The sequence below is a fragment of the Anabrus simplex genome, chromosome 1, assembly GCF_040414725.1.
Source record: "Anabrus simplex isolate iqAnaSimp1 chromosome 1, ASM4041472v1, whole genome shotgun sequence".
NCBI classification, from domain to species: Eukaryota; Metazoa; Arthropoda; class Insecta; order Orthoptera; family Tettigoniidae; genus Anabrus; species Anabrus simplex.
Window position 1 is genome coordinate 401,468,222 of NC_090265.1, and position 27,822 is coordinate 401,496,043.

At 39.0% G+C, this 27,822-nt stretch overlaps 1 protein-coding gene across 1 annotated transcript in view; it reads left to right on the forward strand.

The window, feature by feature from the left end:
* The window catches only part of mus101 (mutagen-sensitive 101), a 508,677-nt gene extending 494,276 nt beyond the window's left edge, over window positions 1–14,401 (forward strand). The window contains exons 25-26 of the mRNA XM_068224988.1: window positions 5,343–5,575; window positions 14,023–14,401. Coding sequence (XP_068081089.1) covers window positions 5,343–5,575; window positions 14,023–14,233 — 444 coding nt within the window. The 3' untranslated portion in view covers window positions 14,234–14,401. The remainder of the gene's footprint in view (window positions 1–5,342; window positions 5,576–14,022) is intronic.
* The last annotated feature ends 13,421 nt before the right edge of the window (window positions 14,402–27,822 follow it).

The following is a 27,822-nucleotide window of genomic DNA, read 5'->3' on the forward strand; positions in this document are numbered from 1 at the left end:
TGTACTTGGATATTGCCTCCAATGTGATGGTTGCAAAGACATTATTGAGGGCAATATTTTGTATTAGGTTAGTTGAACATAACTCCTTTTAGCCCATTTTTCAATACAAGATGTACTGAGCGGTTGTATCCATGTGAGGTTACTAGGAACTTAAACTGAGAATATTAAAAATTATTTTTAAGTGATCAGCATAGTATGAGAGATTTTCAGCTACAAAATAATTTTCAAATTGCTTTCTTTTAATTAAATTATGTCAGATTTTACTATAATACAGTAAGACCCATTTAACTGAACTAAAGGGGACAGAACCATTTTGGATTACACTTTTTTTTTTTTTAATAAACCATGAGAACTATTTTTAAAGTGAAAGGACAACTATTCTGCTTGTATGTATACTAGTGTTGAAAATCCAAAATCTCAGGCCAGAAATATTCACTTCAGGCAAGGAAATCAGTACAGCCCTCAGAACCACTCAGTACCAGCTTACACACTCTCTTTCATTCGTTAGATTCATGCGGAAGCATAATACATGGACACACCTGAAGAGCGAGGAGAGATTGAGACAGCGAATAATGGGAGATCTAACATGAACCAAGCTCCCACATAGGGGAAGATACTTGCTTCCCCGCCTGCCCCCCACCCCCCCTCTGTCATGACTTTGAATATGCGTAAGAGAGGGGAATGAAGGGAGGAACCACACAGGCTCGTTTGTCAATTCATCGTGATTCTTTTGTGCGAAGGCTGGCTTAAATGTTAGCGGTCTCGACCCTGATCTTATTGTCAAATGGCATCACGTCCAACCATTGTAAGGAAGAATGACCTTTATTTTCGTTAATATAGAACCTGTTAAATTACAGTAATAACTTTGCAAGAACTTTCAAAATATGCACAGATATCAAATTTGGACGCAAGAAATTAAGATGAAGGAAGGTAACCAACTGAAAAAAACAGAAAAGCATTCAAACAATTTCCTCTGAAGTATTTCCAACAGACTTATCAGCAGCCAATAACAATCATCTAGCAAGCTCAAGATATTAATAAAACAGAACTTCAGGTCAGAATGATTATCTGTACATTGTACTGTTTTTTGCAATTCAACATTGAATCATCATTTTGGTTTTATATGTTTGAGTGATAAAAATTGTTCTGAATTAAGTGAAATTTCCTATGGTGTAAGAATACTTAGAGGTTCAGGATCCTAAATTCGGCCTGTCCCAATATTTAAATTCCCGACTGAGGACTCAAATGTAATCAGCCTTGTGAGAGCAACTCGAGGTGCTGACTGATATGAGAAATAGTGGATTCCATCAAGAAAGCAAAGACCTGTGGCTAAGGATGTTGTCATGTTGACCACATGGTAGTGTCTGTAGGGCATCTAGCTGGGTAGCAGTTGCTGTTACAGGCCATATTCCTTAAAAAATTAGTGGTATTTTCTTCTTAAGTTGGAATCACTACAATTAATTCATGACAATTTTCTGAAAGTTATTCTATTTCTCATCATCTCATTTCTGCTCTTGAAAACCAGTTGCACTTAATTGCAGCTTTGCTTGTTATACTTCAAATACTGTATAAATTCTGCATGACAGTACTTAGAGGGCTTGGGACAGACTCTGGAGTGTCTGTTGATGTAATCTAGGGGTAGCTAGTTATTTATATTCCTTGCTCTGCCAAAATTTTAAAAATGATTTGAGACTGGAAGTAAGGCTAGAAGTGTTTTTCCATGGCTACCCATCTTAACTCCAGGGAAATGGCAGAATGGTGCCTAATACATAGACCACAGTTGATTCCTTCCCAATCCTAGCTTCACTAAAATATACACATAGTGATGCAGATACACCAGCTATGCTGCTTGTCAACCGAACTTTACTGTCCTTCATACATGAAGCTTTTGACCAAAATGACCCAAGCCCCATAAATGAAGGGTCAAAAACAGTGGAGTTAAGAGTATCCCTACATATCCATAAAATGTCACCAAGGTACTGAGAAACACCTTTTTATTCTACCCTGAAGACCCTGTCTGCATTAGGTATGACAATCATTCAAGATTGCAGGTAAAAATAAAATAAAATTTAAAAAAAAGGATGTGGTTGTAGCACTGACATGCTACTAACACATATCTTATTTCATTTGACTCGGTGAATCTTCATTGATGCTGTAAAAGATTATATCAGTGTATTAGATATGATGATGTTAATTAGGAAAGATTTGTTGGATGTTCTATTTATTAACCTATTAACCCTTTAGATTATTATTTGTTCAGTCTAACCCATTATAATTATTAATTTAGTTTTTGTAATTTAGAAATTAGCTATGTTTCACCCCACTGTGGTATGTATGTAACCTGGAGGTACATATCTCCCCTACTGTACTGTTACTGCATGTGCTTCAGAGTAGTGCTGGGAGTAAAGTACCTGCTCCGAGTGATTGAATTGGTAGTAGCGATTACAGCACCCCTCCGGAGATATCCGAGTGGCAGCAAAGTGATCAGTGTAGTGAGTGACACCGAAGGATCCGGAGGACTTTACGAGAGAAGGAGCGGTTAGTACGCAAGTGAGCCCTGTCCAGTGTCTGCACTTTTCGACTAAATGCTGCGACGTTAATCTGTAGTTCAGTTGTTCTTCGAATGAGACACAGGCAAGAAGTGGGCCAAATGTAAAGTGAGTGAGCTTGTTCATTAGAACAGGAGGAGGAACATCTAATCTGAAACGTGTTCACCCCAATCAGCTCAGTTTGGACAAGGAAGAAGTTATGCCCGTCTACCAGCGGTTTTGCAATGTGAGATACGGTCCAGGCTGAACATCTTGAAACTGGATCCCGTTAAGGACGTGATTTAAAAAAACAAGAAAGACAACATCCTTCTACGATAGATATTTCTCTATAGGCGAAAGGGTAGCTGTTTGTGACCACAGGTCTCCCAATAAAAAATGGGCCATAGGTACAGTTCTAAGTAAGGATGGAGCGCTGAACTACACAATATCTCTCAATGGTCAATTATGGTGAAGACTTATCGACCAGATGAAATCATGCGGACCTTCAGTTAAAAAGAAACTCACTACAATCTCCATGCCCTTACCTTTACATCATCCAGAAGAGAAGACCAACCATAATGACAACATCAACTCCACCACCGACACCAACAACCCATCAGATGTAAGGCTTTTCAGGCATTTGTTCTATTAACCAGCGTTTCGTCGTAGGTCTAAGTCTTGTAGTGCTCTACTAGGACGTCTTAGGTCTAAGACGAAACGCTGGTTAATAGAGCAAACGCCTGAAAAGACGTCCTAGTAGAGCACTACAAGACTTAGACCTAAGACGAAACGCTGGTTAATAAAGCAAACGCCTGAAAAGCCTTACATCTGATATGTTTCTGACATGCTCTATTGGTGAAAAATATCTAATTCCCTCCATGGGAATTTAGAATTTTCCACCAACAACCCAATCGTGATGCCCACTTCAGCCTATCTGGACTCTGCCCTGCAGCCTGCGCAGCAGAGGTCCAGCACCGGACCTAGCAATCCAGATTCGCGGCCATCCGCGGCTGCTGAAGGAGAGCAAGTCTTGTAGTGCTCTACTAGGATGGGGAGATTGAATTTGTAAGACACTTCCTTCTCTCTCTCTCTCTCTCTCTCTCTCTTTCTCCCTCTCTGTCTTAACCCTGGAAGAGAAGGGATATCATATCTCTTTGGATTCTACTATTGATTTTATTGTAGCACCATTTGATATGTTACATACGCAATTCTTTTTGTAAAAACTTGGACCTAGGTAATAGATTATAATCGAACAGAGTATTCCTTTTTACTCTTTTACCTTTACATCATCCAGGAAAGAAGACTAACTATAATGACAACAATAACTCCACCACCGACACCAACAACCCAATCGTGACACCCATTCAGCTGATCCAGACTCTGCCCCGCAGCCTGTGCAGCGGAGGTCTTGCACCAGACCTAGCAAACCAAATACATTTTTTTTTAAACACATACCTTGGCCAGGATTCGAACAGCTTCGAATTCGAATTATTGTTTTAATTCCATGTCAGGAGTGTCAAATATGATTGTCTGGTGTTATTGCAAGGCTGAGAAATGCATTACCATGAATGACATCACATTAGGCACCTCCTATAAACATATGTTCAGATCTCAGAATTTCTGCTGTAGAACCCATGTTTATTAGACATTTTTTCCTGTTTCGATGCATACTATCACCACCTAAAATATTGGGTACTTTCATTTTAACACCCTGTAAATTATGTATAATATTTGGTTAAATCTCTGTCGGTAATAATAATAATAATAATAACAATAATAATAATAATAATAATAATAATAATAATAATAATAATAATAATAATAATCATTATTCACATGTTAATCTCATATGTAGGCCTATTACACTTGCTGCACCTGCAGAATTATTATTATTAATTTAATTAATTGATTATTAATTAATTATTAATTTAAGATTATTTAATACATTTTTAATGTTCTTCAAACTGTAAAAATGCGTTATCGGTACCTATATGCCTACCATCTATAAATTACATTAATAGCATCTGCCTCTGAACTGATTAATGAAGAAAGTCAAAGTCAGTACTCAGAACATCAAATATGTGATATTACATGATTGCAAGTTGTAACCTCATTTGTTATAATTTACTAATAGGCCCTACAGCCACATCAAATATGTGATGTTCCATGATTGCGAGTTGTAACCTCATTTGTTATAATTTACTAATAGGCCCTACAGCCACATCAAATATGTGATGTTACATGACTGCAAGTTGTAACCTCATTTGTTATAATTTGCTAATAGGCCCTACAGCCTACATCCATTCATCATAACTGCATTCTAAAACGTTATACAGCATGTGTGTAACATCCAAATGACAATGCATGTAAAGGAAATAGTGACTGAAATGGAGATTTAGGAGGAAATTATTGTTTTCCTGACACGATTTCACTTGTGGTTGTATTTGGTTCCTCTGATTGAATGCATGCGAACCTCCAGATCCACTCCGTTCGTTCCCAGCACTACTTAAGAGTAAGCTTGCAGTGGTGGCTCAGTGGCACACTAGCCGCCAAAGTCTTGAAGAGGTGTGGCAATCCACATGTTGATTCCAATGCCACACTGGGGTGAAGCACTTGTAATTTCATGTTTGTAAAAGCCTAAAGAGCTTGAACACCTACATAATATTTGCAGTCAAATTAAAATTATGGGAACTTAATATTTGATAGAATAAAGATTATTGTTTCTCTGCCTTGGCATCTGGTTTTCTGAGTTTGCTTCCATGTAAAATATTACTTGTGTTCGATGAGTTTTTTTCATTATTTGGTTATGTCCAGGAAGAGTCGTTTGAATGGGGAAATCCTAAAGCAGCAGCATTGATGCAGACCCTCAAGCCAGGCAGTATAGAGTGTCTCCTAGCTCTTGCTGCACATAGATGGCGGATTAAGTTACAAAATCGATCATCAGGAGCATTTGAAGGAATGAAAGCTATCATCCACACAACGCCTGATAAATTGGAATCATACAAAAGATTGATAATTTCAGGAGGGGGAGAAGTACTGGACCTAAGGTGAGTTAGTTTCTGTACCTTCAATCCTCTCATTGAGAGATTTTTTCATGTTCAGGGAACATGTGCAGAGTGATAAGTTACCAGGTAAGAATGCATTGATAAAACACTCACAAAAAAGTATGTTTCTGTTTGACCTCTTCCTAAGAGAATAGAATAAGGATTGACATTTTCTTGCACTCACACATTTGGATACAAGATGCGATATATATACAGGGTGTCCCACCCAACTCTGCGACCCCAAATATCTCCGAAATGAAACAAAATATGAAAATTCCAATTGGCCAGGAACGTACCCATGTCAGGGGCTCACTCAATGAGAAGGCACGCACAATCCACAAAGGCAAACAAATAACACCTCCAACAGCAAGTTGCATTTTTTTAAATGGAACATGTATGTTTATTCTAGCAAAATGACAACTAGAGCTACAACTTGTGATAACACACTTGGTTCTGCTTTTCTAAACACATTTACTAGTGGCCTATAGCCTTCAGAAACTTAATTGTTGTGCAGTACATCTGGCATGGAAAATGCACCCACAATCACCAGTAGCATATTGTCCGATGAAACCGTGTCACTTCAACAGGTGTTCGAAGTGCCCTCCATTTGCATCAATACACTTTTGGAATCTGGTAACAAGATAGTGTTGCACGGATTGCAGTGTTTCTACAGATATTGCCGCACACGCCGCAGTAATACGATGTTGCATATCCTCTACTGTCGTTGACGGTTCTTGATACACTCTTTCTTTCACTGTGCCTCAGAGAATGAAGTGTAACGGCGTCAAGTCTGGGGGCCAAGGTGGCCATCGCACAGGACCTCCCCGTCCTATCCACCTATTTGAAAATGTCGCATCCACAACGTCTCTGGAAACTCATGCAGAATGTGCAGGTCATCCATCATGCTGGAACCACATTGATAAACGCGTTTCCAATCCCACATCCTCCATGAGGAGGGGTAGAGTGTGTTGCAGAAATGAAGAATATCGCTGTCCGTTTAATGTGCCCTGATAAAAATAGGGACCTAAAATACAGTTACCAATGATACCGCACCAAACATTGACTCTCTACTGTCGTTGATGAGCAACTTGGTGAATCCAGTGGGGATTTTGCTCGGACCAGTAGTGCACGTTCCGGCAGATTCACATAACCATGATTTGTAAATGAAGCTTCGTCCGTAAACTACGTATTACGTAGGAATGCTGGATTACCTTGCAACTGCTGAAGTGCAAAACGACAGAATACAATGCGGGATTCAAAGTCTGTCCCGTACAGTTCCTGGTGCAGTGGGATATGGAACGGATGAAACCGATGCCTTTGCAAAATTCTGCTCACACTACTCGTGCAATCTGTCGGACACTCACCTGAGGATTGTGCGCTACAGCAGCCAGAACAGCAATTTCGTTTCCAGTGCCAGTTGCTTTTGTGGGAGCCCAGCTTGCTGTTTCCCTGAGTTTCGTGCAGATGTTGGCAGTGGTACGAGGCGAAGGACACCGTCGATCTGGGTAGCGTTCAGCGAACAATGCCACAGCTGCGGTTGCATTTCTGTGACATTCGCCGTTAATTAAAATAATATCCAGGTATTCTTCGTTACTGAAGGCCGGCATATCGACTAGATGACACAAATTGTTACACGCCACACAAAAACACGGTTTAATGTGTCAATATGGAAAGCAATATCCAAAACGTACGTGAATTACGGTACAGTATGACAGCAGACCAGATCAGGAGACACTATTACACTGAAGCTAGAAAGTGCCGAGCTGATATCGGTTTGTTTACAGCAGGCTACAGGCCAGTGCAAGCAACCCCTGCTCTGAGCACAGAAGTACATGCGTTGCATTACATCAGAAATGGTGGCACCGTTGCCATCCTCTAACAGCCACATATTTCAGAACGTATGAGGTTTAGAAACATGAAACCACGTGTGTTAGCACCAATTGCATCTCTAGTTTTCATTTTGCTAGACCAAGCATATATGTCCCATTTAAAAAAACGCAACTTGGCATTGGAAGTGCTACTTGTTCACCTTTATGGATTGTGCACACTTTCTCATTGTGTGAGTCCCTGACATGGGTACGTTCCTGGCCAATTGGAATTTTCATATTTTGTTTCATTTCGGAGATATTTGGGGTAGCAGAGTTGGATGGGACACCCTGTATATACGTATATATATATATTAAAAGGGTGGATCAAGTGAAAACGGAATAGTGGATATATTGGGTTATGTACGTATGTGTGTGACAACAGCCCGGTGTAGAGGTAAATGGGTGGTAAGGAATCAGTTAAGAAAGGGAACTGCTGCTGCATAATGGATTGGCCTGGTGAGTACATGATACGTATTGGTAGTCAGGCAGCAGTATCATCAGAGAAGACAGGCAGGCGGGCAGTCAGATTTTACCTATGGTGGTGTTCCTTTTTAAGTGGCAGGAGGAGGTGGAGTTCACAAAGTACATCAGTGAATGAAGGCAGTCTATGGAGTACAGGTTCACCTCCGTAGCGTAAAGGTTAACATTATTGTATTGAATAGGTGGAAAAAAACAAATTTTATATAAATTACTTTCAGTACAGATTTCACAATGATTCTTATAATTTATTAGCTGCAGTCCGTTGAGATCTGAGTTGCCGTGCGCATAGAGGCGCGCGGCTGTGAGCTTGCATCCGGGAGATAGTAGGTTTAAATCCCACTATCGGCAGCCCTGAAGATGGTTTTCCGTGGTTTCCCATTTTCACACCAGGCAAATGCTGGGGCTGTACCTTAATTAAGCCCACGGCCGCTTCCTTCCAACTCCTAGGCCTTTCCTATCCCATCGTCGCCATAAGACCTATCTGTGTCGGTGCGACGTAAAGCCCCTAGCAAAAAAAAAAAAAAAAAGAGATCTGAGTTTGATTCCCGTTACTACCAGAAATTTAAGTTTGGCAGGAGGGCTGGTATGTGGTTATAAAAGTACATGCTACTCGCGTCCAGTGGGGATGTGCTTGAAAAGAGCTGCACCCCCTTGAGACGAGAAGACAAATTTACATGGAGAACATGTTCAGTCATTAACTCATGTGCAGGACTGGCTTTAGTGTTTCCACAAGGGGACTTCCCTTTAAGGTAATGATCACCACCACCACCACTTCATAATTTCTTTGTTTTTCTTGCTCTTTCCTTTTCTTTTATCTGACTCGTGCTCTCTGTGAAGGATGAAGAGTGAACTAGTCAGGCTCATGTTGTCATGGGAAAAAAAAATACATTCTACTCCTCAATCCAGAATAAAAACCTCTCAACAAACAAGGAATTGAGAGGGATGGTTGCCCAGTTGTACTTCCCCTTAAAGCAGTAATCACCACCACCTCATTTCTTCTTTGACCACATTCCAGTCCTCAATCCAGAATAAGAACCTTTGGACAAACCAGGAATTGGACTGAGAGCCTTCGGATAAAAGGGAGATACATCACCCCTACACACGGGATTTAGTTACTGTAAGAGCCTTAGATTATTAATATTGTTGTTGTATGTTGATAGATGCTAGAATGTACTGTCTCATTATTATGTACATTTACTTGCTAGCAAGTATAATGAGTGGTACCCAAGTGCACCAGAGTCATGAATTGTGGGTTCTTAGATAGTAATTGTAAAACTACAAGCTCTGCTGCAATGTTAACACATAAAAACCCGTAATGCTGTTCGTTGTTGTAGAACCTGGTGTTCATTTCTTCTGAGGAGATGGTTGCCCAGTTGTACTTTTCTTTAAAGCAATAATCAACACCAAATCATTTATTTTTCTTTTATCTGATTCGTGCTTTCATTGCTTTTGTTGAAAATGCTGTGGGTTTTCATGGATAATATGTCACCTCATTGGCCTATCTGACACTACATCCTCCCAGTTGTGATCTTTAATCCATTTAGCTGTATCCCATAGTCATTTATTTCAGAACTGCTAAGGTATCAAGCTGTTGCATTACTTCCTTTTAAAACAAACAATGCAGTGCAGAATATTGATTGATCATCCTCTCTTTCATTATTATATATTTTGAAATTTAGGATATTTGTCTCCAAATGCCTTGTTCATCTTGGCCTGATTTGGATCCAAAATTGCTCAGGTGGCAAGTAATTGAATGAGGCATCTAAGCATTAGATATGGTGTAGTAGTAGTATGGTCAGATAATCCAAGAGGAATATCTACTTCGTAGTAGAAAAGTAGCTTCAAGTATGTGAAACTATAATTAAGTTTAAGAGATGCTATTTCTAAGGGACAAAACATTCAGGGTTTCAGAAAAACTTGGCATAATTGCAGGGGTATATTCCTCACATATAGAGAAGTAAAGAAAGTGTATATACACGTGCCCAGAAATACTTATTTTCCAATTTATCAGACTCTACCTGTCTATCGGACCATTAAATGCTGTGAGCTGACATGTTGTTTGCTGCACTTTCATGGTGTGACACTAATCTAACACTAATCAACTGTATGTATAATTGCTAAAAATACCTATGCGTAATGGAAGTCTGTTAACACCCGCAAATGGATTATGTGGTTTCCAAACAAATACGTTGGAAACAGTATGTACATTTGTATTCCTGGTGATGGGTTAGAAGATTGATTGCTGTTATTGATATACTGTGGGTAAGTGTTCATATGAATCTTTAAGTTTCTTAGCAGTTGCTGAGATTGGTTATCTGTGAGTGCAGTCACTCATTGAGCTGTATTGTTTCCCATGCAATGTACAAGTTCTTCAATGCCAAGTATGAGGGCGTGCGTTTCATGTATGGTTTGGAAAATGGAAACATGGTGGAAGCATGTTATTTCTACCAAGAATGATATTCAAATGGTCATTGCCCCATTAGAAAAACATTTGAATGTGTCCATCACCGCCTACATGAACATGGCAGCTTTACATCTGCACCTGGCACCAGAGGACGGTCAAGAACCTCTACCCCTGTCAGTGTTCAAGTTGTTCTCGAGGCTGTATACACCAGAACTTGCCAGCACAAGGAGTTTAGGTAGACAGATGCACCTTCCTCATGTCAGTGTCTGACAACTTTTACGAGAACGCCAACTGTATACATACCACCTACAGTGGTTCCTCCTACAGTGCATTCCACAGCCACATTTTCCAGCATTGGTATCATGGTCTGATGAGGCAATGTTCACATTCAGTAGCATTCAAAACTTCTATACGCATCGCGTATGGGCAGATACCAATTCGCATGCCTCTGTTGAAGGGACTCGCCAACAGAGGTTCTCTGTCGACATCTGGACCGGAATCTTTGGTGAGTGCCTGTTGGGACCGTATGTGCTTCCCAACCACTTAACAAGGGAGGCCTACAGGCAATTCTTATGCACCATATTACCTACTTTCGTAAAATAAGAAGATGTACAATATTATAGGGAAGGATCCACCTTTCAATACTCCGTAGTAAAAAGTAGTTACAACCTGTTTATTGGGACCGGTTTCAACACATTTCAAGTGTCATCATCAGCCAATTAGCGAAGATCTTAAAACAACTAATATATTGAACACAGGCAAAATATTAACATTGTATCACATCGTAGCAATTCAGTTAATGTTCAAAACACAATAATCACATTAACTGAATTGCTACGATGTGATACAATGTTAATATTTTGCCTGTGTTCAATATATTAGTTGTTTTAAGATCTTCGCTAATTGGCTGATGATGACACTTGAAATGTGTTGAAACCGGTCCCAATAAACAGGTTGTAACTACTTTTTACTACGGAGTATTGAAAGGTGGATCCTTCCCTATAATATTGTACATCTTCTTATTTTTCTATTCAATACGGAACAATCATGAAGTTTTTAACTTTACTTTCGTAAAAGACGTGCCACTACAAATACGTCAGGAGATGTACTTCATGCATGACTGCACTCCTGCACATTTTATTCATTATTTCGTGAACACTTTCATGTACATCACCCTGGTCACTGGCTAGGTAGAGGTGAACCAATTTCTTGGCCTTCCTTATCACCTGATCTTAATCCGTTGGACTTCTTTGTGTGGGGTTATGCAAAGTTGTTGGTGTAAGTGATGCCTGTAGAGGATGATGCAACACTTCATGGCAGAATTTTAAGGGTCTTTCAAACCATACGTACAACACCAGGCATAATCCAGCGTGTGTGTAACTCCATGCGAAAACTAGTAGAAACCTGTGTTACGGTAGAAGGCGGGCATTTTTAACACCTCCTGTAAGATTGTGCCTAGCATACATCCAATTAAATAAAAACATGCAAGCTAGCCCACAAAACTTGAGGGTCTAGACCATGACAAGTTCTGTAGTCAAACCACACTCATGTTCATAAAAACCAGAACACCTTGAAAGACTAGAGATAAACATTCATATTCACAGGACATGTGCATTAGTATGTTCTGAAGAAATGATTAGCATTTGAACCATGTCAGCCCTCGGGTTCAAGGTCCACATCAGCATCTCGGCACACCACCACCGACTGGTAAAATGTGCCAGTGACTTGTTGTCGCTATAAACTGAATGTAATGGATCACTGTGACTTGAGCGGATGTGTAGGATGCATCACAGACATATGCAAGAACCGTACCGTCAAATGAGTGAGTTTGAAAGAGGGCGCATTATTGACATGAGAGAACGTGATGCATCCATCCGGGAACTTGCTACTCATGTGGGGTGAAGTGTGTCGGCAGTGCAACGGGTGTGTACAGAATGGTTCACAGGAGGCCATAGAACATGATGAGATGGGTCTGGTCGCACCACCCAGACCACCCCCTGAGAAGATCGACACCTCATCCTGATGGCACTGCAGGACAGATCTGCATCCTCCTCAGCTCTGGTGCAACAGTGGAACAGTGTAACACATCGTACACTATTAGGAGTGACAGTCCGTTGCTGTTTATTACAGCCTGGGTTCCCGGCACGTCGTCCACTTCTCCACCTACCTTTGACTAATGTGCATAAGCATGCTGGATTGCAATGGTATATAGAATGACGTCAGTGGGGACAGGCATGGTAGCAGATAGTGTTTTCAGACTAATCCAGGTTCTGTTTGTTTGAAAATGATGGCCAAATTTTGGTTCACCGCAAACAGGGGGAGAAGCATCACATTGACTGCATTCACACCAGACATACAGCGCCAACTCAAGGCCTTATGGTGTGGAGTGCTATTGAGTACAACTACAAATCACTGTTGGCGCATGTCCAGGGTACTGTGACCAGTTTGACCTACGTGAATGACATCCTGTGACCCGCAGCCATACCCTTTCTGCACGACACCCCAGACACCATATTTCAGCAGGAGAATGCGCGACCACATGTTGCTGCACGAACACGTGCCTTCTTGTTGTCTTGCCCTGGCCCACCCGATCACTGGACTTGTCGTCAATCGAAAATGTGCGGGATATGGTGAAAGGGCGGGTGCGGTGCTGTGACCCAATGCTAACCCCCAATGATCAGCTGTGGAACCAGGTGAATGCAGCTTGGATGGCTATAGCCCAGGACGCCATTCACACCTTATACGCGTCAGTGATATTAAATATTAAATAACAGTCAACTGTGCCGTTTAGGTAAAACTTAGGAGTATAATTATATATTTAGCTGAAGATGGCCCATGACAAGGCTGGAACTAGTTCCATAATATGACTAGAAATATAATACCGGTACATATCTTTTGTGTACATATTTTGATTAGGCAGTAATATCCCATCTTTATATCTTATGAATTAGAGTCTGATATCTAGGAAAATATGCATTTCTAGATGCATGTATGCACACTTTTTTTCCCCTTCTCTATGTGTGAGGAATCCACCCCTGTAATTATGACTGGAGGCCCTGAATTGAACTACATTTCTAGCAGGCTCTTCCTACCTTGGGTCTAGTGAAGTTTCCATTAGCTGTTTTCATTCCTATTGCTCTGAAATACCCTGTATAGAAAACTCCATTTAATTTATTTTTTATAATGCAATTATTTTCATAGGTTAAATCTTGATTTGATATATTTATTTAAATTCACATAGTGTACCCAGATGTTAAGAAATATAGAGGCATTAAAAGCCATCCTTGTTCATATTTACATTTTGTATGTGAAGCTTTCTATTTAGCTTTGTTACTCAGACATGTCTTGAAAGGTAACGTCTTGTTACATTATAGTATTTTGGAGATATTCGGTCGTGTTACAACTGTTGTAGACGATTATGTATGGTATGCTCATCAAAGCCTTTCTGATGCAACATCTATTATTTGCAAGGAGGAATGTTTGACACCTGGAATAATTTGTGAGGCAATAGAAATTGCTAAACACCCAATTAATCTCAGTAGCAAGATCGAAATGTGTCAGCCTTCAAGTTGTAACATGTGCTAATATCCCTGAAATACTTCAATGTTATTTAATGGTCATAAATGTTCATGTTTTAAAATAACATTTTGTTGCCTGCATTTTTTTCCAGCTGTTGACTCCTTGATTTTATCTTACAGGCCTCCTTTTAGCAACCCGGGTGATGCAACTGTATGTCTTATCGATCAGAACAAAGTTAATACCCCAGTTGACTTTGAAGCACTTGTGAGAAATGATGTTCCGTGTGTACTTCCAATTTTTCTGAACAATTTCCTAGTTAGTGACACTCTTCTTGATCCAAGGAGCTGTATTATTCCACAGTATAAGGCTGTTATGGAATCAAGAAAATAGCATGGTCTGTTTAAAATGTAAATAAGATATCTATTTTTAATAAGTAGTTTTATTTTTAAAACAGATATAAACCATAAATATTAGTATACAGCAGACAGATGGAAGTGTTTTCATATGTTGTAAATAGTTGTATTTAAAGCACTGTATCAGCCAAAGATAAATTATTTGACAATCCATTTTAAAGCTTTTTGAACCAGTCACTTTAGTGTTAGTTCAAGTATCTGAGTGAAAAGACTTGTAAAGTAAGTAATTAGTGTGATGTTTAATTACTTATTGTCTCCTGTTTATTAGTTGACAACAGCATTGATGTACATCGGATTAATTTTTTTTTTCTCTGATATTTAGTACAAGCTTTTCTGAATTGTTGTATATTACATTATATATGACTATCATTTGGCGTACATAATGAATTGAAATCTAATATTAAAAATTAGAATGAGAATATCATCTTTTATCAGGACAAACACAGTGACAACTCGATGTGAGAAAGAAGAGAGATAAGGGCAAATGTGAGCACACAAAAGTATTAGGACAAATGCCATGTCTTCATAACTGCCACTTTTACATATAGTACTGTGCAAATTAATGGAGACAAGGTACTTTTCCCAGTGGTTTGTAACAGTGTGCTACACATTCCTTGTTCTTACATCCCTCGTTCTCTATGCATTATTTGCGGTATTATTCATTGGTAATTAATCTGTTGATGGTTGTTTTAGTTTAAAAGTGTATTTGTTTTGATGTGTGTCACTTTTAAAGAATTTTGAGATTTCCTTGTGGATATGACTCCCAAGAAAATGTCATATGATTGTAGCATTTTCTCAGAATACTTCCTTGACCCTAAGAGAATTAGCTGCCGGTACTAAATTTGTTGATATTTGATATTTTGTTGTTTGAACCCCACTGTCGGCAGCCCTGAAGATGGTTTTCTGTGGTTTCCCATTTTCACACCAGGCAAATGCTGGGGCTGTACCTTCATTAAGGCCACGGCCACTTCCTTCCCACCCCTAAGCCAATCCTATCCCATCATCGAAATGGTGCGAAATGCTGTCCAAGTTATGCGTTAACGTTCTTCGCCAACACCATATTTCAGAAGAATTCATGTTCTTGCAGTCTGAGGCATGAAGAGTCCACATCTCAACTCCACAGAGGAAAACTGAAAATACAAGACTGGATACTATCATTTTCAGTGGTACCATGAAAGAGTATTCCTTCCATAAATGTTATAATAGTTGGGTTATACAAAATGCTTACAGATTCTATTAACACTGAAAATTCAGAATTTATAGAATGCATTTTGACTTGTCAAAGAAAGATCTTGAATTTCTGATTCATTTTCAAATGAAGTGCAACGCTCAAACTTTATGCATTGCCTAGAAAGGTTTGTAGTTGCTGTATATGAAATTTGGTCCCCCTCATTTCACAACAAAAACAAATGCACATCACTTATTGAACTGCTCCAGTGCATTCTACATCTCTTTTCTTCAGGCTACATTATTTATTGCAGTATATTTTTATAAGATGAATTTAGAGGGTTTTTTTTACTTTGTATACCTGGTTCTTGTATCTGTGCATATTGAACTTAAATTTTAATGAAAAGGTTTTTAGAAATCCCTCTAAACATTTAGTGGCATTGAGTCAAGCTCTCCATAATACCTTACGGAATTTTACCTAGAAGTCTCTGCAAAAAATGCCTTAGCACCTCCTTCCTGAAATATTGTTATAACTTATCATTCCTTAATACCAATATAGCTGGGGCTGTACCTTAATCAAGGCTACGGCCGCTTCCTTCCCATTCCTAGGCCTTTCCTATCCCATCGTCGCCATAAGACCTATCTGTGTCGGTACGACGTAAAACAAATAGCAAAAAAGTATATATACCAATATAATTGGTACATTATTGGACATTATAAATTTTCCAGCTAACTCATTCTGGTTGCCAGTGTTGGTAAATAGCACACCCACCAAGACGCATGGCTAGTGCATTCGTGGAGGCCGCTGCGTAGGCTACTTGGAGCCACCGGCAGTGCCAATGCACTATGGGAGACTTTGTCTCATTTTCAAACATTGATGCCTGCCTGGCCATCAGATGTTGATTTCCCTAGGCAACCTGAATTTTTTTTAAATTCCGAATGAGCAAATTTATATCAATATGTATGCACTAGCCATGCGTCTTTGTGGGTGTGCTATTTACCAGCTGATGAGCCCAACTTAGCACACTGGGGCGAAACGCTGGCAACCAGGAATGAGTTAGCTGGAAAGTTATAATGTCCAATAACGGACCAACTATATTGGTATTATAAATGTACTCATTCGGAACCCAAAAAAAATTCAAGTTCCCTATGTGAATCAACATCTTATCATCATGCCTTAGCAACAGTTCACCTATTGCTAGCCTCTTCTTTCCCATTTCTGTCCTCATTTATCTCTGATATATTGGCAATTGCTTCCCAAATACTAGTCATTCTATAGAATTACATCTTGTGGGACTTTTCTTTCTCTCTAATGAAGTAATGATAATGTTATTGGTTTTATGTTGTACCAACTACTTTTGTGGTTTTTCGAGACATTCCCTGTTGAAGTAGTTAAGTACTTGTTCTCCTTATTCTTATAACTTACTACAGTATAAGCATCTACTCCTGCTGTGTCCTTGAGTAGATATGTCTGATATATATCTGTCTTATTCTCATCTTCACCATGCAAGTTGGCCATCCGGTTAGGGTCGCGTAGCTATGAGCTTGCATTCGGGAGATGATGGGTTCGAATCCCACCATTGGCAGCCCTGAAGATGGTTTTTCATTATTTCCCATTTTCACACCAAGCAAATATTGGGGCTGTACCTTAATTAAGGCAACATCTGTTACCATCCCAATCCTAGCCCTTTACCATCCTTCGTCGCCGAAAAACTTTTATGTGTTAGTGTGACGTTAAACCACTAGCATCCAGCTTCATTTGGTACGTTGAAAAATGTGGTCATCTGTTTGTGTAAAAGCTCTGTCCTCTGTTCAAATTCTCAAATTTTCATTTCCATTTACTCGGCAACCCTAGTTAAAAGAAATTCAGTTGATTTCCTTCTCTTTTACTTTATGACGGGTTTTCTTACCACAGACTTGTACAGCACACAGCTTACCACTGTTGTTTTAAATGCTTCTCAGCCTTCATTTTTACTACCTTATTTATTTGTGGTAACTTTGCAGTCATCAACATTTGGTAGATGTTCTTGTTTTCTGCTTCTTTTAATTTCCATTCTTAAGCATCCTTCTTGAGCAGGTTGTAATGGTCATTTTATCTTTCAAGTCAGTTGTTTGGAGTTGTATAAGCACTGTCGAAGGACTCAAATTACCCTTCCTCCAATGTATTTTTCAGTCTTCACATAATCAGTAACTGATTAGCTTCCCCTGGCCATACCTGGCGATCTTATGGCTGCCCTGTTTCCTGAAGAAAGTGTTCTTTATGGAGAGGTTGTTCCTTACACAGAAATCTAATACATGTTCTCTCTTGATATTTCTTCCTCACCCAAGAGCACCTCACCTCTTTATAGCCAGATCTGTCTACTCCAACCTGAGCATTCAAATCTCCTATAACCATGATGTTTTTTTCCTGGATTTGATCTTCCAACCCTTGGAGGTATTCTACTTTCTCATCATCATTACATCCTTATACAATTATGAAGCTGGTTTTCTTTGTTTTACATATAGGTAATAATTCCTGACCTTGTTATCAGTAGCGGCGATTGGGAATTAACCCTGACAGTAACACGTCTATAAATATCGCCTTAGTTACACCACACGTCTCGAAGACGTGCCACTCAAAGCCATTTATTTAAAGTTATGTTAAAGTTACCAGATGGAATGAACAAGGAATAGAGGTGGTGGAGGGTATACCTCCCCCCTCCTTATAATGACTAGATGGCATTCATTCGCACGACAGGTCAGAAAATCGTATGGTGTAATTGTCAGGGTTAAAAGTGCAGGGGCAAAAAAAATATACAGACAACAAACAGTACCCGGATTGTGTGATATAGTGGGAGGAGGAGGGTATATACATCAAAACTAAAAATAAAAAAATAAAAAAACACAAAATGGCAAGTTTTTTATGCTCTCTCAGCGAATTTTGACAAGAGGTAAAGATTGACAGTTCACGACTTGTTAATAATTGGTTTTTGAGATTTGGATTCAATACTATACATTATAACTTTCACCAAAATAACAACATTACACATTTATTACAATTAAAAAGAAATTCGGCGTCATTATACAATTAAAATCATTTAGTATTTGACTATATAGTAAAAAACTAACAGACACTAAAGAACCTGCCAGACTGACTAATGCACGCGGCAAGGTGGTGAATCATACCTCAGTGTCTATGACCTTAGCAAAAAAAATATAGCCCTGGTACCCTTCCTCATAGGCATAGCACAGGCAAAGTCTCCACTATTTGCTGTGGCGCTATACATATCGGTTTTTGTATTTGTATTTTTGTTTTTGTATTTCCGCTAATGGTTTTGGTAATGATTAAAGAAAATAAAGAAAAGAATTATCTGGTAAGACAACAGGGCTTGTACAAATGGCTTTTTTTAATAATCCCTATAATTCCTAGTTTCAGCCGGCTAAAATGGAATAAAAATGTAATATTATCTCCAAAAAGTGGGGGGGAACTGTCCCGCTTGCTCCCCTAATCTCCGCTACTGCTTGTTATTACCACTTCTATGTCCTACATATCTCATATGCTCAGTATGTTCTATCATTCCGTTTTGGACTAATTCATGAACTGTGCTGCAACTTCCAAATTTGGGGAGCATTGTTTAAATTGCTTGATTGCTTGATGAATATTCTACAGTCATGTACCGATACCTTACTTCTCAGTGCAGATACAACATAATGTCAGTTTAACCCATTGCAACCCTTATAAACTATTCATCCAGAAATTTCCTATCTATTTAGTGGAAAATGAATTAAATAAGTATAATGGTAATAAATAAATATACCGAGCTCGATAGCTGCAGTAGCTTAAGTGCGGCCAGTATCCAGTAATCGGGAGATAGTGGGTTCGAGCCCCACTGTCGGCAGCCCTAAAAATGGTTTTCCGTGGTTTCCCATTTTCACACCAGGCAAATGCTGGGGCTGTGCCTTAATTAGGGCCACGGCCGCTTCCTTCCCACTCCTAGCCCTTTCCTGTCCCATCGTCGCCATAAGACCTGTCTGTGTCGGTGCGACGTAAAGCAAGTAGCATATAATAAATAAATACAATAGAACCTCCATTATACGTTCCCAGAAACTACGTTTTCCCATATTATTCGTTGAAATTATGTGGTCCCGTGAGCATCTTAATTAAATCACGTAAAAATCCCGCATTATCCGTTCCTCGAAGAAACAATTTCCCGGATCAACCATCCAGAAATTTCGGTCCCATCAACGCTAAATCCTCGATCACACGTTTTTCAAGAAACTGTATCTCATGAAAGAATGGCTACGGCACACTTGCGGATCTTGGTGTTAACGTCCCGTCATTGCTGTAATTTTTGAGGAAGTACTGTACTGGAAGAACGATCGGCTGGGCTGGGCTCATCAGTTGGTACCTAGCACACTTACCAAGACGTTGGCTAGTGCATACCGTGGAGGACACTGCGTAGGTTAATTGTAGCCACCGGCAGTGCCAATGCACTATAAGAGACTTTGTCTCATTATCAAAAATTGATACCTGCTTGGCCATCAGCCTAGCACATGGGAGCAAAACGCTGGCAACCAGGAATGAGTTAGCTGGAAAATTTTTAATGTCCAATAACGTACCATTTATATTGTTATTATAAATTTACTCATTCGGAACAAATATTTCAGATTCCCCAATGGGAATCTACATCTATACGATTATGTTATCGAGACCAGAACAGATGTTGCACCTTACATACATAAAGCCATGGGAGGTTTTGAGATTGCCTATTACTGTTTTGGTCCTAATATAAGACTGGGAATTTCACGTTTTTGTGTTAAAATGTTATAAAAACCACAGTTGTTTTATTTGCGTACGTTACATTTAAAAACCTTGTATCATTTCGCACTCGTACCGACTTGTACAGCGAGCGCGCTTTCCAACTGAGCTCAATCATTCACTACTGATCTGCATTTAGGTCAGTCGCCCAGGTGGCAGATTCCCTGTCTGTTGTTTTCCTAGTCTTTTCTTAAATGATTGCAAAGAAATTGGAAATTTATTGAACATCTCCCTTGGTAAGTTATTCCAATCCCTAACTTCCCTTCCTATAAACAAATATTTTCCCCAATTTGTCCTCTTGAATCCAACTTTATCTTCATATTGTGATCTTTTGTACTTTTAAAGACACCACTCAAAGTTATTCATCTACTGATGTCCTCCCACGCCATCTCTCCACTGACAGCTCAGAACATACCACTTATTACAAGTGATTATTTTAATTTTGACCATATTGAAATTCAATTATTAAATGTTAGACAATTAATTGTCTTATATTTTCAATAAATTAATTGTTTAACATTTAATACATACCATTTAGTCGAGCAGCTCGTCTCCTTTCTTCCAAGTCTTCCCAGCCTAAACATTGCAACATTTTTGTAACACTAATTTTTTGTTGGAAATCGCCCAGAACAAATCGAGCTGCATTTCTTTGGATTTCTTCCAGTTCTTGAATCAAGTAATCCTGGTGAGGGTCCCATACACTGGAACCATACTCTAGTTGGGGTCTTACCAGAGACGTATATGCCCTCTCTTTTACATCCTTACTACAACTCCTAAATACCCTTATAACCATGTGCAGAAATCTGTACCCTTTATTTACAATCATATTTATGTCACAAATAACTGTAATTTCGGAAGTGTTAATGATATTTTTCCTCTTTCCAATTTGATTGTGATTAGTGATGGGCAGAATTGAATATAATGCATTTGAAAACTTGAAAATTGAAATTTACATTCGAAACCGTACTGTATTCTCGAGTTCAACATAACCTTTAAAAGTCGATGTAGGCCTAATTTAAATTTACGCGGTACAAGATTTCCATGAACTGACTACCAACAGTATACTGGTGACCAAATTACAATAAAAGATTAAAAAAAAGAAAAGATTTTGCTATCATGTTGGGCGCTTTTGTATCTAACGTGTTTTATTTTATTAGATTAGAAAATTAAAAACTACTGTGGTCGATTATTGTTTGACTTGGTGTTACGGGGATTAGATTTTTCGAAGAGTTTGGCTGGTCAATGTTGCTGAGCTGAAAGAAGTTTCCAGAGGAAACTGACGAAGTTTTCCCGGTAAAACTGAATGTAAAGTTTCAAGATTTTTAAGTCGCGTGCTGGTAAGTAATGTTTAAAGCCCGCCCCACTGTTTAACTTGCCTTCCTCTCACCTAGAGGACCCGGGTTTGATTACCGGCCAAGTCAGGCATTTTTACCTGGATATGAGGGCTGGTTCCAGGTTCACTCATTCTACAGTTACCTTTAATTGAGGAGCTGTTTAATGGTGAGATGACGACTCCGATCTAGAGAGCTAGGAATAACGGCCAAGAGTATTCGTCACACTGACCATGCTTTACCTCGTAATCTGCAGGCCTTTGGACCAAGCAGCAGCCACTTTGTAGGCAGAAGGCCCATTGGGGCTGGTAGTTTGGTTTTAGGGATGTTTGTAAGATTATAAGTGTACATATTTCATTTTTGTGATGTTTAGTCAAATTGTTGATGGTTCTTTCATTCCTAGATTATCCGTTTTCCCGTGTTGACATTTTTTTCCCACGGTTCCTCCAAAAACGGAGAATCGAGGTTCCACTCTATACAGGACACGTACAAAACAATTCTTTGCATGGGTCATTGTTGCAGTGTTCATTGACTGTAATGCAGCCCTTCAATAGTGATGTATAATCATATATTTCTGGGTACATTGATGATTTTTGACAATTTCCATGACACTGTTCCTATTTGTATATTCTTCTTTGAGGATGAAGGTCATTTGCATTATTTTCTAGTGAGCTATCATTATGGTCACTTTTAAACCACTTTGAAATATCCTTGTAACTAACTGCCAGGTTTGTTTACTAATTTATTGTTGGATGTCTACCTCCTTCTATTTTTACAATAGTTTTTTCTGAACTTAAAGGAACGTTCTAGTTTGGAATCTAGTTAAACTGTTTGGAGTAAATTGAAAGTGGCTTATCCACATCCTACTTGTTACACTATCTACATGTGTCCAGAAATTCATATGGAACAATTCCAAAAATTGGCACCAGTGAGTTAAATTGTGTTTTGAGCTCAAGGCTTATCTTATGAAATACTGTCGGGAACTTACTTACCACATATGTTCAGAAAGAAAAGCATACCAGTTCCTAGCCATGTCTCCTCTTCACCTGGGGCCAAGCATTGACCTCTATGTTTAACCCCTTTTAGCAATAATCCCCGTCATCAATTTCTTCACATTGAGAGAAGAAGCAGTAAACTCACAGCAGGAAAAAAGAAAAACCTCATGAATGAAAGAGGCGTACATTTAACAGTAGCCAGGCCCTGTACATGACTCATCAGTCTGTTTATTTCAATTATGGCATTCCAAAAGTTTTTGTCAGTATTTGTCACAACTGTTGCCTTTCATCTGTCTGCTCAAACTACTGCTCAAACCATCCATGAACTGTTAAATACAAGTATGTACATTATATACATGTCTGTAAAATATATTGTTCTACCTTTGTGAAACCTGTGATGTAAAATATACTTTTGCAATTTGTTATAAATTGTCTGCTGTTTATTGTGCCATTTGTCCATTTTGCCTATGATTTGCTGCTTTTCCTTTGCTGTAATAAAGAATGTTGGCCAGACTGCTAAAATATCAGTCTGGGAATTACAGTAGGATATTACAATATGTGACACACTGGGAAGACATATTTTAATATTTTAGCGTTTGCAATCATTTTGGTCTCTGCATTAATGTTCAACATAGCCTGTACCTGGGTTGTAGATATTACACTGGAGCAGGTCATCTACTTTTTATATCTAGGAAGTATCCTCTCAACCAATGCTCACAAGATGTGGATAGGAGAATTGGTGCTGCCCACTCAGCATTTATATGTTTATCTTGTCATGTCTTCATGAATAAGGACCTTATAGTGCATACCAAGATCATGGTTTACCATGCTATTTTCATATCAACACTGCTTTACGGTTGTGAAACTTGGACACTGTACCATCAGGATATCAATAAGTAGGGACCTGAAAAATTAGTAGGCCTATATATTTGTTTCAAAATTAGCATCAATATACAAAGTTAAAATAATCGCATGGTATTATTAATTTTAACGATTCCAAATTTATGAAGTGCAGTTATGGTCCTTGGTTCACACACAATACAAATTCATTATTCAAACGAAAGCATTGTCAGCATTGCTTTTTTTTTTTCAAATTGCATCGTCTGTCTGTCTGTAACCACTATGTTGTAATGAGACAACATGCGCTCGCTATCTACATTGTTCTTTGGGGTCCTCAACAACTCAAGACAGTATTTAGTAAATATGCTGAACTCTCTGAACTGCAGTTAATGCAAGCATGACATCACATTTTTCACTTTCTTTCATCTGGGTTTGAATTGCATGTTTCAGAGAACAGTAACCAGACCAGATATGGTTTCGTGAGAGATCTGTTACTCCAAACAATTTCTCAAGCTCATATAATTTATCAGTGTTATTCAAAATTATACTTTTTGGATACAAAGCTTGAGAAATTGATACAAAATGCTTATGGTTGGTGTCTTTAGCTTTCAATGTGGCTAGCTTGCACTGTGAAGAATGAGCAGCTTTGACAAATGTGTCTCTACATGCATCCTGCTGTAGAGGAGTAAGCTTAATCAAAGCATAATTAGTTGCCACAGAAAAATTCCCCTCACAAATGAAGGTGAAACTGGCGTCAAGGTTATGCAGTTTGGGGTAACGGAGATGAGAGGTAGGATACAAAGACCCTTCATATTTAGTAAGGAGGTCAACCAATCCAACTGCATGATCTGTGACGAAAACCATGTGGGAGTGAATCCTATTCACTTCTCGGTCACTCAGATCAGTCAGGTACTTAATACCACAGTTGTTGATGTCTTTCATGTCAGACATCTTGAAAAATGTAACATCAGTAAAGTAAGCACTCAAATAGAAGACAGCCTGAAGACAGCGGCTATTCCATTGGTTTATGAAAGGTGTAGGAAAAAGCTTTACTTCCTTTGAAGCACCATACTGTGATGTTAACAATTGTAAATACAGTCGAACCTGCCCTAACGGACACCCTTATTCAGCGGACACCTCCCTATACGGACAATTTTCCTCGGAACCGATTTTATTTTACATAAGACAAGTGTTAAAGTGGCCTCATTTAAGCGGACACCTCAAACTCCAGACAGCGGACATCGCCATTTGTCCCGTCCACTTGACTTAAGCGGACAATTTACACGTTGCAGGACAATTTATTACGCCGGACCATATGTCATCCTTTCTTTTAAAACCATTCTTCAGACATGAGGAAATCCCTATTGAATGTCTGTACTATTTCGAGTGCAAGGGGAGAGAAAGTACATCGGAATTCACTTCTACCTAGTGGTGTATAGGCCTATTCCGAGAATTCTAATTGCCCAGAAATGCTGCCAGATTCTGTTGAGCCGGGCTGAGTGGCTCAGACGGTTAAGGCGCTGGCCTTCTAACCCCAACTTGGCAGGTTCGATCCAGGCTCAGTCCGGTGGTATTTGAAGGTGCTCAAATACGACAGCCTCGTGTCGGTAGATTTACTGACACGTAAAAGAACTCCTGCGGGACTAAATTCCGGCACCTCGGCATCTCCGAAGACCTTAAAAAGTAGTTAGTGGGACGTAAAACAAATAACATTATTATTAGAGTCTGTTGACTCTCAAGTTATCTGGGGATTTTCTTCCCTTCTTGCATCATTCTATTCATAACTCGGATTGTCTCTGAGCTGAGGAGGTCGAGCTCAGGTAGTCAACTTGAGAAGGAAAAGAAAAAGCATGTGCTAAATTTACACTGATGAAGCTTCACGTTTACTTCACGAAGCTGTAATGTTTGTGAATGATGTAAAATCACTTTTAATAACTCTCTATGAAATACTAACACAGAAATGGCTTAAAATAATAAAAATAAAGATATGTATATTTATATTTACGGTGGATGTTCTTTGCCGTTAAAATGTTTGATTATTTTTACAAACTTGTTTTAGTGAACACCTCTCGTAACGGACATTTTTCCTCGGAACCGACGGTGTCCGCAGAAGGGAGGTTCGACTGTAATTATATTTTCGCTTTCTTGTGTTCAAAAATGCAGACTTTATTATCGCAACCACATGATTTAAATCTGTCATCACTGTGACCCAACTATTCCCAACCAAGCTGATCTTATGTACCAGCACTGTACATGCATTAAGTGATCCCCTGTGACCACATTTAATGTTTCATAAACAGTGGGTCATGTACGGGGCACTGTCACTAACAAACACTTTAACTGCATCGTATGGTACACTATAACTGCGCAGAGCTTCTAAAACAGCACGAGAGCAAATTGCAGCATTTCCTGCATCAAGATAGTTCACAGAAACAACATGCAGCTCTTTTTTCATTCTGGATGGGACTTGGAATATGATGGATAAAAACACAACGGCCCATTCTATCTGTAGTTTCATCACAGAATATGTTGATGTTCTTGCCCACTAGAGCCTCTACTGTTCTTTTCTGCAACTTGTAGAAAGGAAGAAAGACCTCAAATTATAACAAAATAATTTAAAATTACTAGATCAGTTGGGTACGGGTAAGATAGTTCGATATGAAAAGCGCACTTAAGTTCGGTATCCTTCAATTTGCACGTGGTTTTGATGTCGTAATACCTAAACCCTACCAGATCAATGAAATCGAAACTTAACCCGTAAATATACTTCACGTAGAGTTCTCACACATGGCAGCTCTTCATTTGTAAACTCAGTAATCCAGGCTCTTAGCTCTATGCTTTCAAGCTTTTCCAGAGGTATATTTGCTTTGGCAAATACTTCAACCGTGCGTTTGAGAAGTTATCTCTGGAAATTTTTTGTCATTTACAACTATCTAACTGTGTAAGCACAGAAGATTGCTTTCTTTGAGGCGTACTAGCAGCAGAGGTTGAACTTTCATTATCGCGTCTCTTACCCATGTGTTTTTCAGATTGAACATGTTTCACAATGCTATCCTTTTTTTTCCCACCCACCTCGGCAATTACAATACTTGCAAAACACTGTCGCTGAATCTGTGGCATATAAACCATCTTTTGCATATAGCTGAGCCGTTTCGTGCGCCTCATAACCTAAACGATCATTCGACTTTCTACTCTTTACTAGTTTCAATTTCGAACAGGAAAACAACTCTGCGTCTATCTCGTTATTTCCGTGACACTCGATTTACATTTCGATAATAATCGATACGTATCTAATTTCCCTTGCTATTCCCATTGTAAATATCGATTAGTCAGCAAGCAGCAATCGATCGGAACAGTCGAAACATTTATGCATCATATTTTGAGTATTTCTGGCGATTTTGCTGAAATATGTTGTTTTTGCCAGTAAAATAGTACTTTTTTTGCAGAATTCGTACCAAAATCTCATGTGAATACTAATTTCGCATTTTGGGTCACAATTCGCATTTTGTTGCACTTCTATTTATGCATAAAAATTATTTTATTCCACATTAGAATTACCGTAGGCTTGGATTCAGTACAAGATTCAAAAATTTGCATTTATCGCAAATGCAATTTTTTTAGGTCCCTATCAATAAGCTAGAGTGCTTCCATCTGCAAAAACTCAGTTCCACCTAGAACATCAAATGGGAGGACTATGTCACCAACCTTGCAGTTCTCAAGAAAGCGCATGTTATAAGCATTGGGGCTACCATCATTGGCCATCGTCTCACATGGATAGGGCACGTCCGTTGCATGAGTGATGCCAGGCTTTCTCATCAATTCCTGTATGGTGAACTCTGCTCCTACTCAAGACTTCGTGGAGCCCTTTTGAGGTGTTTCATGGATTAGTTAAAGTATACTATGAAGACAGCTGGAATTAACACTCAAACCTGGGATTCGCTTGCTAAGAAGCATACACTTTGGTGATTGTGAATGTGGAAATGTAAACTATTGAAGATGTTTACTCGGATATGAGTTGCAGACTATGACTAAAATTAAGGCATCATCATAATCATAGTCCAGTTATCCAGCTGGTTTGCAGCAGCAGAAGCTAAAGTAGCCATAGTAATGGTATGGCAGTATGGTCTAGGGGTAGCATATTATCTTCTCATTAGTAGGCTAGGGCTCAATTCCTGTCTGTGCCATGGAGGTTTAAAAATCCTAGTATGAGGTTTGAAAGCACTGAAAATCTCTTCCAGCTATATCAGAACTTCTCATGATGTGCTATAAATGTATTTGTTTCAAATATTATTTTCATTTGTATGAGTGCTAGCAATCTCAAATGCCTGTTCTAATTTCAGTACTATTAAATTTGTTTGAAGCATTACAGACATTTGGCATTTTTGATCATTGCAATTCTGCAACTGCAACTTTCAAGAGTACAATCTTATAAACT